Raw genomic sequence first — 15238 nt, forward strand, 5'->3', positions numbered from 1 at the left:
TCAGCGGCCGTGCCGCTGCCAGCCGAGCCAGCCACCACCATCACCTCTGTCACGCCTCTCCTACCGGCCGCATTCCTCGCGGGCCCAGCAGCCGGCCGATCGCCTGTCTCCATTGACCTGGTTTTCCGCATGTCAGCTGGGCGTACGCCTCGTGGTGCAGAAAAACGCCTCTCATCGGCCTCCACCAACGCTGCGCCGTCAGCCGGCCTACTTAGCCTGCGCTCTGGAGCTTGTATGCTGTGTCTCTGAAGTTGTCCTCACGTTGTTCCGCCGTCGCCGTTTGCCCGCACTGTTCCTGCATATGTCCATGCCTCTGGGATCCCCTTCAACGCGTCGCGCGCGTTGTCCGCGCAGCGTTCGCGTATCCCTTTGTCGAGGGTACGAGAAACTAGGTCGCGAGTGCAACATCTCCCAGGTCCGATCACGTCGAGGGAGTTGACAAAGCAAGGGCGCCCTCCCAGACACGCCTCCTGGTTACCAAGAATGGAAGATCACCCTCCGTTGCGTCTGCTCTACACCAGTTTCTTTGAACTACCATCATCGTTTCTGAGCGAGAGCAGGGCTGGTCTCAGCTTGCTCTCATCTCGCCCCTACCTAGATGCTTCGCGCACGCGTCGCCAGTGCTACCGCAGCGAGTCACGAAATGGCGAGCAAGGCCATTGGCTCTGCAAGGCACAATTTTCTCCACCATGAAGGCCCTCCGACTGGCCGAAAGAGCTGCTGTCTTAGCTTTGTCGATTGTATAAAGCATTTTGAATGCCGCTCCCACTTGCCTCTTCACCAACATCGACAGCGACGCTCGTTGATCGTGCTTGAGCATTCGCCATTCGTTTTGAATGCTCAGCATGCTGTTCACTCGTTCTCCTCTAGCGGCTTTGGCCGTTAGCCTTTCCTTTGCCGTGACCGATGCTGCTGTTGCAGACCGCAGGAGTCCGGCACCTGAGGGCCTGAAAAAAGGCTTCCTGGACTACTTCAACTTCTTCGGAAAGCGTCAAGACGACTTTTGCGTACCATCGAACGACTACTATGAGATTCTCTCGACCCATACCGGCGCCCCTGAGCTGTGCCTAACTTTAGTTGGACGGCCTACCGATACCGTCCAAGTTGTTGCTACTCCGGTTACGTATGTTGATCTAACAATACTGTACAGGGTGCCTCTTGACTAATTCATCATGCAGCACTGTCACTGATGTCACCTCTACCCGCATCGCAACGGTGAAAAATATCGTCAGCATTACTCTCACTACTACCTCCACAGTCACGCCGCCAACGCTTGCTGCAAGGGCGCCGGAACCTACACCTGGCCCTGAACTTGCAAAGAGACTAGCCCATGTCGAAGCCATTAGAGCCTTCGTGCGGCAAGTCGAAGCAAGCTCTTCGTTTGATTCCACTGCATTCGCTATGAATTCCATCAGCTCTGGGTTGTCGAGTGCTTGTGATTGCCTTGGCCTGCCGACGCCAGGAACCACCACTGAGACTTTGGATGGCCCTCCCAGTGTGAGTTCCCCAACTCTCTCAGAAATCATGTAAAGCTAATCAGTGAGCAGACTACGACTACATTGGCAGTCTTTGCAAAGACAACGAAGACTTCTCGAAGCAGTATGACTTTCAGGACGATCGTAACTGTGACAGCCGGCGAAGAATCCAGTTCCAGCGGCTCTGCCACTGTTTCCGGCACTTCACCCACCTCCACTGGCGTTCCCATCGGGGAGGGTGTCACTTGCCCAGAGGATGGCGAATCAGTGAAGAATTATGTCCTCGGCAACCGGACTTACGCCTACCAGATCCACTGCGACGTCGACTTCACCGATCCGAATGTCATTGATCAGCCTGCTGATAACTCGGCTGACTGTGCGGCTCTTTGCTCGACATATAACCAGGGTGCCAACGCCCCCGTTTGCCAGGGGTTCGTTTTCAGAGACGACCGTTGCTATATGAAGAAGGCTATTACCAGCTCTTCGGCCATCAAATCTCCCGGTACAGTTTCCGGTACCTTACTGCGAGTGGGGGATTTCAACAACACGGAAAACGCACCTTTCTCGTCCGCACCATCCAATGTGACACTTACAAGCACCTCGGTCTCTGTCTCGACAACGTCTGCTATCCCCCAGTGCAGCCCCGGTGACTCCACTGAGAGTGCCTCTTCAACGTACTTCTCTACGGTGTACACTGATGGTGGTGGTACGGTGCACATGTCTTGGACGTCCGCTTACGCCTATGCTGCGACCAATCAGCGAGTGTGCACCTACAACAACACTCAAGTGTTTACCCAAACCAGCCTCATCACCATACCTGCAACTGCGCTAGTGACTACCGTGACCAGCACCGGAACAGCGACTGGTGTTCAGACTATTACTACGAATGGATCTGTCATCGTTGAGGCCTCTGGGTCGACGGAGTTCCCGCCAGGTGCAACACCTACCACAGGCGGCTCAGCAACCTCTACTTCAGGCGCTGCCACAGTTGTCATCCCTGCGACTGCTACACGCGCCAGTGGTACGTTTAACACGACCGTCGTTTCGAGCGGTACCACTCTCGTTAAGGAGTACACGTACACTTCTACATCCGTCAGCCTCTTGACCATTTTTGAAGTTACCTCAACTTCCAATGCAACGGGGGGCTCAGGTATTTCTGCACCTGAAACCACTTCAACGGGTGCTGGCGGATCCGCTCAAAGTGGTCCAACCACCCTTACATCGACTTCCACCGGCACATCAGTCGTTTCTGGTAAGACAACAGAGGTGGTTTCCACACTCACTTCAACAGCTACCGGTGGCTCCGGAGAGAGTGGGGTGAGAACAGTCACAGGTATAAGTACCGGTACTACAGTCATCTCAGGCGTGACAACTGAGGTGTTTTCGACGTTTACTTCAACTGCAACGGGCGGCTCAGAGGAATGGGGCCCCAATGGATCTAGCGCATCTGGGTCGAGTAATTCGACAATTACATCAACGAGCACCGGGACGTCGGTCATCTCCGGAGAAACGACGGAGATAGTATCAACGCTCACGTCCACTGCAACGGGTGGCTCTGCGGAATCAGCAGCTGCGCCAAGCAACTCGACTATCACAACGACGTCTACTGGAACTGTAGTCGTCTCTGGCTCAACAACGGTGGTAGTCTCTACGATCACTTCCACTGGAACTGGCGGCTCGACGCAATTGGCTGCTACTGGGTCCTCTAGCGGGACTGGCGCGGCCAGTGAATCAGCTCCAAGCGAGTCGACGATCACATCGACGAGCGTCGGACCTATAGTCATTTCTGGTGTAACCACGGAGGTGAGCTCTACCATCACGTCAACCGCAACTGGCGGATCCGGTGCATCTGCTCCAACTGGTTCCACACAGTCTGGTGCTACGAGCAACTCGACCGCCACTGGTGGTTCATCTGAGTCGGCTTCGGCTTCTGTATCTACCTCTGGACTCTCAACCATTTCCAGCACGAGGACAACCAAAATAACTGTAAGCACGTCAATCGCCGTCGTGACTAATGTTTCAAACTCTACGTCTACTGGTGCGGGCGGAGAGACCATAATAGTTCCTAGCGAGACCGTCCTCACTACAACATCCTTCATAGTCGTCACTAGTCAGGTTGGCCGATCGAGCTCGACAGCGACGGGTGGCGAAACAGTATTAGTTCCGACCGGTGTAACACAGTTGGTTCCAACCGTTTCAGGTTCGACAGTTGTCAATGGTTCCTCAGAATCGACGGCAACGGGCGGTGGCACCGCCAGCGGACCATTGTCAGCGACGGAAAGCGGTATAGTGGTCTCTCCTTCTGCAGCTGTGTCAACAGTAATTTCCGCGAACTCGACCGCGACTGGCAGCGGTACGGAATCTGCGCCGTCCTCAGCATCTTCCTCGTCCTCTGGAAGTGGAAGCCCTGTATTCCCCTCAGAAACTCGGACTGGAACTTTTACGGTGACTGAAACCAGCGGCTCTCATACAACCACGCGTACATACACTTCCCTTCTACCTGCCAATACTGGAGGCGCTTCCAGCAGTGTCCCTGCACCGTCATCTAATGCAACGACTACGGCGACCACGGAGTCGCCAAGCGGCACTCAGGTTGAGCAAACTGGCACGGCAGCTACCGGTAGTGGATCGATCTCCTCGGCTCCATCAGGCGGTCTCTCTACCGTGTCTTCGAATGCAACTACGACTGCGACTATATCGTCAAGCGGAACTCAGGGTGAGCAGACGGGTACGGCAGCTACCGGCAGTGGCTCAGGTTCCTCGACCCCATCAGGCGGTGTTCCTACTGCGTCTTCGAATGGAACGGCTACTCCGACAGAAACTTTGAGCGGCACTGGAAGTGGGACGACCGGCACGGCGGCTACCAGCGGTGGCTCAAGCACTCCAACTCTATCAGGTGGCATTCCTACGGCGTCTACGAATGGAACCACCACTTCAGCAGAGACGTTGAATGGCACTGAAGGCACACGTACCGGCACTGAAACTATCGGCAGTGCATCGAGCCCCTCAGCTTCAGGCCGGGTGCCTACCGCATCTTCAAACGGGACTACGACCGCAAGTGAGACATTGAGCGGCACTGAAGGTGGACAGACTGGCACGGCAACTACTGGTGGTGGATCTAGCCCATCCGCCCCGTCAACCGACGTTCCTATAGTATCCTCCAACGGAACCACCACCTCGACAGAGACTTTGAGCGGTACTGGAGGCAGTCAGTCAAGTCTGATAGCTCCGTCAAGTGGCCTTCCTATATCGTCCTCCAACGGAACCACGGCATCGACCGAAACTCTGAGCGGTACCGAAGGCGCGCGCACTGGAACTTCAACGGCTGGTGCGGGCACTTCTCTCTCTGCTCCTTCGAGTGGCCTGCCTGGGCCTTCGTCCAACGGGACGACGGCAGCAACTGCCACCGGTTCTCTCAGTAGTGCCACTGGTGGAAGCACTGGTGTTGCAACAACAGGGAGTGGTAACTATGCGCCGCCTCCCTCGAGCGGGCTTCCTTCGAGCTCCTCAAATGGGACAATCCCGACGTCAGAATCTTTGAGTAGCACTTCGGGACCGCGAAGTGGCACGCAGACGACCGGCCAGGTTTCCAGCGCTGCTCCCTCGAGCGGTTTGCCTTCCAGCTCTGCCAACGGAACTCTCCCGGCTTCTATTACCACGGGACCAAGCAGCCAAGTCGCAAGCTCGTCCCTTTTAAGCGTAATATCGACATTGACTACTGGAGGGAACACTAGCCTGGTCGTGGTGGGCCCCGGTCGCAACACTTTACTTTTGCCGTTTAACACACAGAGACTCTCCAGTTCTCAGGGCTCTAGAAGCGTGTTGGCCTCTACCATAACAACTGCGGCGGGGACGGGCGGAGCTAGCAGCGGTGTCCCAGTTCCTTCGTCCAACTCTACTGCAGCGCTTCCGTCAGGTGTTCCCACATACCCTATTCCTATCATTCCGTCCGAGTCGCTCTCAAGCACCACTGGTGAGCAAACTGGTACAGCGGGATCGAGCGGAACTGGAAGCAGCGGTTTCCCAGTTCCATCCGCAAACGCAAGTTCTCCTTTATCGAGCACCTCAGGCCAGCCTACAGGCACTCTCGCCAGTGCGACCTCGTCGGGCTCCGCGAACTCAACCGCCCCGTCTGGCTCTGGAACTGGAAGTCCCAGCACTGGTGAATTTGCAAGCACCACGGCCCCAGCCACGTCAGCTGGGTTACCGACGAACGCCGGAAATTCCACCTTGCCCTCAGGCACGGCACCCATCTCCGCTGCAAACTCGACTCTAGTGAGTGGCACTGGTGCCTCGGCCACCCCTAGCACCACGGGCCCGGCCTCTGGCAGCCAGGATTCGCGTCTGAATGGTCCCTCGACAGCCTCTTCTCAGGGAACTGCCGGATCGAACTCGTCGACCCTGTTGGTTGGAACTGGCAGTTCGGCGCTGCCCCCATTCACTACTGGAGCCTCTAGCGGAGCAATCCCTAGCGCTTCAGTCAACTCGACTCTAGTCGTCGGCACTGACAGTTGGGCACTTCCACCGACTGGGACTGGAGCATCTAGCGGAGTAGCCCCTAGCCCATCAGCGAATTCGACCCTCGTCGGAACCGACAGTTTGGCGCTTCCCGCTACCAGCACTGGAGCTTCCAGCGGCGCAATTCCAAGCCCTTCAGTGAATTCTACTCTAGTTGGAACTGACAGTCTAGCGCTTCCACCGACTGCCACCGGAGCCTCCAGCGGTGTAATCCCTAGCCCATCGGTAAATTCGACTCTGGTTGGAACTGATAGTCTAGCGCTTCCACCGACTGCTACCGGAGCCTCTAGCGGTGCAATCCCTAGCCCATCGGTAAATTCGACTCTGGTTGGAACTGATAGTCTAGCGCTTCCACCGACTGCCACCGGAGCCTCCAGCGGTGTAATCTCTAGCCCATCGGTAAATTCGACTCTGGTTGGAACTGATAGTCTAGCGCTTTCACCGACTGCCACCGGAGCCTCTAGCGGTGCAATCCCTAGCCCATCGGTAAATTCGACTCTGGTTAGAACTGATAGTCTAGCGCTTCCACCGACTGCTACCGGAGCCTCCAGCGGTGCAATTCCTAGCCCATCGGTAAATTCGACTCTGGTTGGAACTGATAGTCTAGCGCTTCCACCGACTGCCACCGGAGCCTCCAGCGGTGCAATCCCTAGCCCATCGGTAAATTCGACTCTGGTTGGAACTGACAGTCTGGCGCTTCCACCAACTGCCACCGGAGCCTCCAGCGGTGCAATCCCTAGCCCATCGGTAAATTCGACTCTGGTTGGAACTGACAGTCTGGCGCTTCCACCAACTGCTACTGGAGCATCTAGTGGAGCAATCCCAAGCCCGTCAGCGAACTCGACCGAGTCCGTGTCGATTAGTGGGGCTTCCCGATCGGGAACTGCCACTCCTACTGGGGCTGTGACCACTGGTCCGAGCAGTGGAGTCCCCGTGAACTCGGTTAACTCCACTTCACCTGTGAGTACGGGAGTGAGCGCATCAGGTTCGGCAACCTCTGGAACGGTTGTAAGCAGCGGTGTTCCTGTTAATTCAGGCAACTCAACTGCTCCTCCTCTTGTCCCACCACCTAACACTGCTCTGCATTCTGGAACTGGGTCATCCTCAACTCCTACGGTTGTGGGCACTGGACCTAGCAACGTCCCCGTAAATACAGCCAACAGCACCACTTTCATTGGCACCGGCGTGTTCACCAGCCTTTCGGAACTCCCCAGTGGCACTGCGACCCCCTCTGCAAGCCTGCCGACCAGTGGTAGTCCAGTTCCATCGGTCAACGGTACACTGCCTGCATATCTGACAGCTGCGAGCTCCTCCTCGTGCGTAGATACCACAGTTACCTTGTCAGTGGCCACGGTGACTGCCACTGTTACCGAGTTCGCAACTACGGTCACGGTCTGTGCGAGCGATTTGCCCGCAACCACAGGCACCGAGACCTCGGAAGGCCCTAGTGAGGCTAGCTCAGCCCTGCGCACCGCGCCTCCAGTAGAAGAGACGACATCCACCCCCGCTCCTCCTTCGACAACAGCAGCGGCCTCGTCGACAACCCCAGGCACAACAGCCGCCGCCTCTTCCTCCTCTTCGTCGACACCCGCCTATGCCCCGTCAACCCACATCAAGCGTGACGACAACGACAACGACAAGAACCTCCTCACTAACGCCGACTTCACGGCCTTCGACGCGGCAGCGGACCCGCAGGCGTGGCAGACGCGCACCGACCGCGGCGTCATCTTCGCCGTGCCGGCGCCGCACCCGGAGACGGGCGGCGTCAGCGTCGTCAGCCAGGAGCCCGGCGCCGTGCTCGAGCTGAGCCAGGCGCTGGCACCGGCGACCGCGCTGCACAGCGGCGCGACGTACGACGTCCAGGTCTCGGCGAGCCAGATGGACGGCGATGCGGCGTGTGAGGTCAAGGTGCTCGTCGGCGGCGAGCAAGTCGTCGATGCTGTGCCGGGAGAGAAGGTGGCGACGTTTAGCGGCGCGTGGACGCCGGCGGCCCTGGTGGCGGGGGTGGAGACGCCGTTGACGGTGCAGGTGGGCCATTGTAAGGGGGTGGATGGGGTCGTGAGTATTAAGGGCTTGAAGCTCGTGGAGAGGGCGCCGCAGGAGTTGAGGGTGTGAAGGTAGAGAGGGTGCTGGTCGGCGGGTCTTTGCTTGAGGCAGGACGCTGACTGGCGATGTTGTTGTTGTTATTGTTTGTTGCCCTCACTCGTTTGTTTTCCATTTTTCTTTCGGACATCGTCATCATCATGCTCACGACGCTTGCATCACCTGTTTTTGGAAACGTATTTCGCAACGCTCATTATTCATACAGTGTCGGCAACAGCAATATGAAACCGCTTCTATCGTTGTTGCAAAAGAGATGGGATTTACAGGCATCGGGGAAACACAATCTTGTTTTTACTCCTTTTGTTTCTCGCTGGACGGAACATTCACCATGGTTCACGCGAGATGGAAAACGATACAGAAAAAAACAAATTTTCTCGACATTAGTTTAGTTTTTTTGCCTGGGTAGCATAATAGGAGTCCATCATTCTCTTGAAAATCTTGAACGTGGGATGTGAAATGGCAAGTGAAGAATTGCTCGCCAGCCCCTTCTCTCTTCCCTCGAGCCTTTCTTTGTTCGGTCTGGACAACGCTTTCGTACCTTGCTTGACGTGTCTATCTGGCGTTGAGGTCGCGTCATTTTCGCTTGCGCTTCGCCCAGTGCGGTTGCACCCGCCCACCACGAGGAGGGGGGTAGAGAGGCTTGAAACATCGGAATTCAAGGATCTACTGTAACGTGAGGGAGGAAGGTACCAAGAACAATATTGCATTCCAGAGCGTCACCTAAGAGAGGGGATCAAGTGTGTGTGCGGCCCTTGCCGAGACCCGGGGAGCTGGGTTGTAATCGATAAACGATAAGAAAGGGAGCGCACAAGGTTAGATAGGCTTATGCAGGGAAGGTGTTAATTTTAGCTGACGTAGGGCTGCGCCTTAGATCAGGGTTTCCCTTCCTTCGATCACGAACCCCTCCCTCGGGTCCTCCTCTATTTAGTCCTCCTCCCTTTTCTTTGGTGCCTACGTTAAGCTCAACGGGAGCGGGAGCCTTACTAAGAATGTAGGACGGGCGGGCGGGGGCGGAGCGGGACGCAAAAGGCGGGGGTCCCGGGTCGGATCGGGTTGTTGGGAACGAAAAAAACGGGGGAGTTGCGGCAAAAAGCCAATAGGCTGGGCTTCGTTTTGGGTGCGAATCGTGTCGATCGCGCGGCTGAGGAAGGGAAAAGGTGATGGTGGCTGCGGGCGGCGCGACTGGTCAGCGAATGGGGTTGAGGGGTGAGTGCTGTTTTGGGAGTGCATGCGCTCGATTGGGCGATCTAATATGTGGGTGAAGGACTGCCGAGCGCCTAAATGTCCGTTTGCCCTTGCCGTAGCCATCCAGTAAGGGCTGTGGGAGCGGGTCTGTGGAGGATTGATTGGCTGGTGGCTGGAGACTACATCGCGTCTAGGAGGAGGGTGTGTCTGATGACGGAGGTATTGAATGTGGATAAGTGGAACGCGGTGGACTGTGCTGCAAGCCCTGTGGCGGCTAGTGTCATCATAAAGTAGGCATGGTCGGTAAGTTAATTTTGACAACTAGTGAAGTCCCGGCAGCGAAGTATACACACAGGTTGTCATCGCGCGTGTTTTTTTACCGGGTAAACCCTGCTAAACGAGATAAGTATGTCTACGGCCAGTCCCGTGAAGGCGCTGGCTGGCCGTCATTCGTCACTTGAGCAATGCTGGACAACCCCCCACTTGAAAGTGGGTACAATATTGGCTGTCGGTCACAGATTGGTGGGGTATTGTCCCAAGTGATGTAGCATGGCTGGCAAGTGTCGGCTTTGGGGTTGGTGGAAGCAGCGGACGTGGAGGTGGTACGGGACAAGAGGCACAGCCACGGGCAGGGACAGCATTGGCTACGGATTGTCAGCTTGGGAGGCATCGCATGGAGATGGTTTGAGGTGTTTAATGAGATAGAGTACGGTTGGATTGAGGTCAGGCGTCGACCCACAAAGTATTGGCTGCGAAGCGTCCATGGAACAGCTTGCCGCTGGGATGAGGCAGACGACTGCAGAAGGCGCATGAGGGTTACACGAAATTTGACACATCTCCATCCGCATGCTGATGTGTGTCATCTCGTTGTATGCGTGGTCTTTGGTCTGGTCGGTTGTCGAGAGCTCGAATGGACCCCGGCGCAGGGCGTTCATTGGCTGGGGCGCGTACATTTCAGGCCGCTTCCCTGCTCCTTCCACACGAATGAATGCACTCCTGTCAACGCCGTTGGGGCAGTGCTAAGCGCTGGCAGACGCATCCGGGAACAGGCACAGGATTGCGGGCTCATAAAGAGCGCGGAGGCCGCCAAAGCGGCGCGCACTCGGGCACTTGGGCCATTTCAACACGACAACGAAAACACTCGATCGAAAAGAGCTTGGGAGGGATCGGGATCCTGCCAGCCCATTCACGCAGATTGGGCGCAGCACTGGGGTCGAAAAGATCAACGGCGGACGAGGACCACTCAGCGGCCGCCACGTAGACGGCGCACTAAAAAGCTGCTCGACATCGGGGCAGGCCCAACCTGAACTAACGAAGCTTTACGACTTTTGGAGACTGAAAAGAGCAGTGCTGTTCTCCCACTTTCGAGCGCGGCCGCCCGGCTTGCGTTTCTAGGCAAGTGGGAGAGCCCAGAGTGAGAGAGCGCCAGCTGACTTCGCATCCAGGACCCCTCCGAGGCCGCCGCGCACGCCTCTCGCGACACGCGTGACGGGCACGCGGCAGCAGCAGCAGACGGCCAATCCAGCGTGATCCGGGGGCTCACCGCCGGACGGTGCGGTGAGCACGGGCAGGCTCTGCGGCGCGGGCGGGCCGTCGCGGGCGGGGTATAAAGCGACGGGCGGCCGGCCGTTGGTGCGCCTGCCGGGGCTGGGGCGCGCTCGCGGTCGAGGGCGGGCGTGGAGGTGGTGATGGAGCGTTGAGGTCGCCGGCGGACGTCGCGGGCGAGGTGGGGGCCGCCCGAAGCGGGCTAGCGCGGGGTCACGTGGAGCGCTTTTCTCCACATCACTCGACTTCGACCTTCTGACCGACCTCTTCCTCCCACACTCCGTCAACACTGCGCGGGCGTCTGAAGGCTCATCAGAATCCATCGGTGCCGGGCTCTCATATTCTCGATTCACGCGTGCGGCGCGCCGACTCGGCCGTGCGCGCGGCGTCTACGGCTTCCCGGCTGCTTCTATTTTGGCTACGCGACTCGCCTGGATTGGACGGAGCCTCAGCCCCAACTGATCACTCAGCGGCTACACCCTGCCTATCATTTGAGGGAAAGAAAATGCATTCTCCGCTACGTCGTAATACATGAAAGGAGGCGGCAACCCTGAGGCGCCTCATCGCTACCCGCTAGCTCCCCTCCACAGCGCTTCCAGACAATTTTGCTGCTGCCGACAAACGAGTGGCCCAAAGAAAAACAAGCCCGAACGCCTGAACAAACGAAACGCTAGAGATGAACGCTCACTGCATGCGCGCCCGGCGCCAAAGTCCGACCCCTCAGTGGCCGCTGCCGATGCCCTGGAGCCGCCTGTTGCGCTCGCAGCTCAGGTCGTAGATCTCCCTGTCCAGGGACCCGATGATTTCCATTGACTTCTCGATTGACGCCTTGAACTTGCCGCCCTCCCGCTGCCACCGGTTGATCCGTTCCACCTCGGCTGCGCGGCGGCGCATCTTGGTGTCGATCTTCTCGCACAGCTTGCACTTCTGGCTGACCGGCACCGTCGTCATGATGAGCTTCATGCCGCACGTTTCACCAATGCGGTACTCGCGGTTGCAGTGCTGGCGGAAGTGTCCCCACTTCCAGTCGCCACAGGCAAAGCGGTGCTGGTCGAAGAAGCACATGTTTCAAGAGCTTGGTGGAACTTAAGGTTGATCGTCACTGTTAGCCCCGGGCCACAACGTCGCAAGAGCATGGGCCATCCTTACCTTTTGATATCAAAAAGTTGATATGGCGTCTGACTGATTGGACAGGGCTGATTCGAACCTGAGATCCGGTCAACCACCACCACCCTCGACGTCGCTCGACGCGCCGAAGCTCACCTGTCCGGATGGCGTGCTGGACCCTTGGAGAGTCTCAAACAATGTTCCGGCTTGGGGGTAGAGGTACTCCTTGGTGGAGATGTCTGTCGCGGAAGAGGAGGGCGCTTGGGATCTCTGAGAGACAATTGGGGATTGGGAAGAAGGCAGGAGCTGGTGATGGTGGAGATGAGACTCTGACCGTCGCAAGAAGGGCTATTTATGCTTGGAGGAGGACAAGGAGGACGACTACACCGACTCGACAGACCATGGCTAGCAGCCCTCTTGGGCGAAGGAACCTCCCGCTCCCGCCGTCAGTTCGCCGCCGCTCCATTATCGTACCCCACTCGCAACGGCCAACGATATCGCCACGATCCCACGGATCACCCCTAATGCCGCTAGAGGATCCATGAGGGCCGGCTGCAATGATACCCTAGGCCCGCGCCGGGCGTTCCAGACATGCAAACCCATATCACATTTGCTTAGGATCTTCGCCGAGGTGGCTTTTCTTCCGCGTAATATCTCCTTCTCCGGACAAAATGCCTCATGCTCCTGGTCCGATGCTGTTTGTTGGCGCGCGTTGAGGTGGCATTGATGCCGGCGGGCGAAGTCTATCACATTTGATGCCGGACGAAGGTTGAGATGATTGCGCCGAGCGCCAGTCACGTGGCCGACGCTTCATGCCGCGCCATTCGCTGGCTTCCGTCGCCCGCCCACTCGCCGGAATTGATTGGCTGCTGCTCGCCTCGACGTCCGTTGTCTCCTGCTTAGTGCGGAGCACCGGATTACGAGCCAACGGCTGTCTAACGGCTAGTTTCCCGTGAGCGCCAGCACGGGGGAAAGAGAAGGGGCCACCGAAACTTTTCGTCCAAGAGCATTGGTTCGCAACCGCGCCGGATGGGCTCGGCTCGACTGGCCCTTTCTGCTCCAATCTCGTGCCCTCGTTGCCTCCGCGCCTGGGGCGGACTCATTACGAAGGGGATGAACGGATCCAGCCAGCATCCGGATTTTCTCGACGTCACACCAACTAATCAGCGTACAGAGTCAGCGGCCATGCACGGTGCCCCCGATCAATCTCTCGTGCTTCCATCTATGCGAGGACGACAGTCTGGCTTGGCGACCCCGGCCGTCCCATCCCCACCGCAACCCTGGGTGCAGGCATCGTCAGCCAGTCACCTTATCTCGCCTTCCTGCAGGAGCCTTTCGTGGACACGGCGCCCGCGGTCATACCATTGCAAAACCGCCAATGCGGTCCAATTGACACAGAAGCCCGTGCATCATGCATGGTCCGGCGGCCGGTGCCATTTTCCTCAGCTGACCGTCTTCCCGCTTCGCTCTCGGCCATGCACTGACCGTGCGGGCACGCATTGTTGGGCTGGTTAGTACATGCATGCTGACAGGCATTTTGGTGTTAGGTAACGGAGCTGGCGCGGGACTTATGCGGCAACTCGGCCGTCATCGCATATGGAAGCAAATCATTTGGGTTTGAAAGGAACGCTAGGCTCGACCGAAGTATGCCCCATCGGAGATCCTCTGACGTGGCGACCGCGGTTTGGTTGATCTCTTTGAGGTGGCTGCCCTTTCCCGGGGTATCCATTCTCTTTTGCCATCGGAGAAAGCAAGAGAAGGGAGGGCAAAAAAAATAATCAATCAGCTCTTGCAGGCCGGCCGCGCGCGCACACACACTCTCTACGCGCCAGGGAATCGTTCAGCCTGGTTTGTGCTTTTCTCCGCTTTCCTTTTCCCAGCCCTTGCCCGTCTGATGGGGGGAGGCGAGAGGAAGGGAGGGGGTCCAGGCTATACTACCCTAACTCACGGCCTTCCCCCCGTCCTTGCACACACACACGGCCTCACGTCCTGGGAACAGCTTGCAGCATCTCGTCCGAGCTGGACTAGGATAAACCTGCCCTACCTCGTCGCCGGCCGCGCGCTTGCCCTTTCTCTGTTTCTATTCCATGCCGATATCACGCCTCATTTTCCCCCCTCCCCCCCGACACACAAGGATGATCAGGCCCTTTTCCCTCCTCCTTGCCTGACAAGCAATTGCTGCGCTGGTTACCCCGCAGATGGTCATCCTCGTCTCATGTATGGACCACGGCATTTTTTCTTGTCAAAGCATTGACGTCTGAGGTGGCGAGCTTCGATGTGCTGCATCATCATCACGCCTTTCTCTCCTCCTCCAAGCCCGCCCTGCTCGCCTGACATCTCGACCCAATTGGTTACATGCGTGTGCTCACCGCTTCTGCCCGCTCCCATCTACCTGACGCATCAATTGAAAAGGCAATTGCGCGGGGTTCGGGGCAGATAATGGCAAGTGATGAGGTCGGAGATGCGTTGTTCGCCGGCTGCTCACTCAGCCTCGCTTGGTAGTTTTTTTTTTTTTTGCCTCCCCTTCCACCATTCGTTTTCCACCAACCCCAAGACAAGACGGGAAGGCAGCAAGACAGGGCTGGCTTGCACATGCGCGCGCGCGCGAAAACAAGTGTTGCGCCGTGGTGAGAGGTGGCTGAGCTGCATCGAGAGGGTCAGAAAGGCTACCGGGCAGCTGCAAGCCAATCGGCTCTACGGTAGACAAAGCAAGCATATATAGTCGAAAATGAGAAATAATAGCTGCGACAGACGTGCATGGCGAGAGGAAAACCCGTGGAGAGCGTTAGGTGCGCAGTGTGGCAGCGACGGTCGCAAAACGCCCGACGACAGCCACGGGTCGGCGATCGGGCGACGTTGAAATTTACTACATGCAGGCGGAGTTTTCGCTGGTGCCGGTGGCCGTCATGTGAATGGCATCGTCTGCTGGGTTGCTTGCAGCCAGCTTTGGATTGCGCACACGCCCACAAGGGCCGCAGGTGGGAGGTGAGCACGGGATTGTCGCTTTGTGCGAGTGACAAGGCGCGGTGGGTTCCGCCGCGACGCGCCCGAGCCCACTTTGGTCCTGGACGACCACCCCCCGGCCGGCCGGGCGTTGACGCACGTACCAAGCGCGCGCGCAGTGGTGTTGCTTGCCGTGCCCACTACGCGCGACGTACGCACCGGCCACCAAGCCACCCCTCCAGCCCCAGCCCACTCTGTCAACCAAACGCGCGCGAGACAGCCCGATAGAGCGGGTACTAGGCTGGCGATTCCGGTTGAAGCGGTCCAAGAGCTGGATGGAGGGGTGAACAAGAAAAAAAAAA

General features: G+C 57.7%; 2 protein-coding genes across 2 annotated transcripts; one reads left to right on the forward strand and one right to left on the reverse strand.

The window, feature by feature from the left end:
• Nucleotides 1-836: 836 nt before the first annotated feature.
• LTHEOB_8685 (Proteophosphoglycan ppg4) lies at nucleotides 837-8108 on the forward strand (the record flags this gene model as incomplete). Its single annotated transcript, XM_035518189.1, has 12 exons — nucleotides 837-1123; nucleotides 1179-1497; nucleotides 1548-2041; nucleotides 2117-2551; nucleotides 3676-3920; nucleotides 4200-4420; nucleotides 4469-4533; nucleotides 4630-4893; nucleotides 5467-5637; nucleotides 5716-5750; nucleotides 7150-7269; nucleotides 7318-8108. The coding sequence occupies 12 exons, from the start codon at nucleotides 837-839 to the stop codon at nucleotides 8106-8108; spliced, it is 3447 nt and encodes a 1148-aa protein (XP_035369990.1).
• A 3438-nt stretch (nucleotides 8109-11546) lies between these two features.
• LTHEOB_8686 (uncharacterized protein) lies at nucleotides 11547-11891 on the reverse strand (the record flags this gene model as incomplete). Its single annotated transcript, XM_035518190.1, has 1 exon — nucleotides 11547-11891. The coding sequence occupies one exon, from the start codon at nucleotides 11889-11891 to the stop codon at nucleotides 11547-11549; it is 345 nt and encodes a 114-aa protein (XP_035369991.1).
• Between the last annotated feature and the right edge of the window lie 3347 nt (nucleotides 11892-15238).

This window comes from Lasiodiplodia theobromae (assembly GCF_012971845.1).
Source record: "Lasiodiplodia theobromae strain AM2As chromosome Unknown scaffold_28, whole genome shotgun sequence".
Taxonomy (NCBI): Eukaryota; Fungi; Ascomycota; class Dothideomycetes; order Botryosphaeriales; family Botryosphaeriaceae; genus Lasiodiplodia; species Lasiodiplodia theobromae.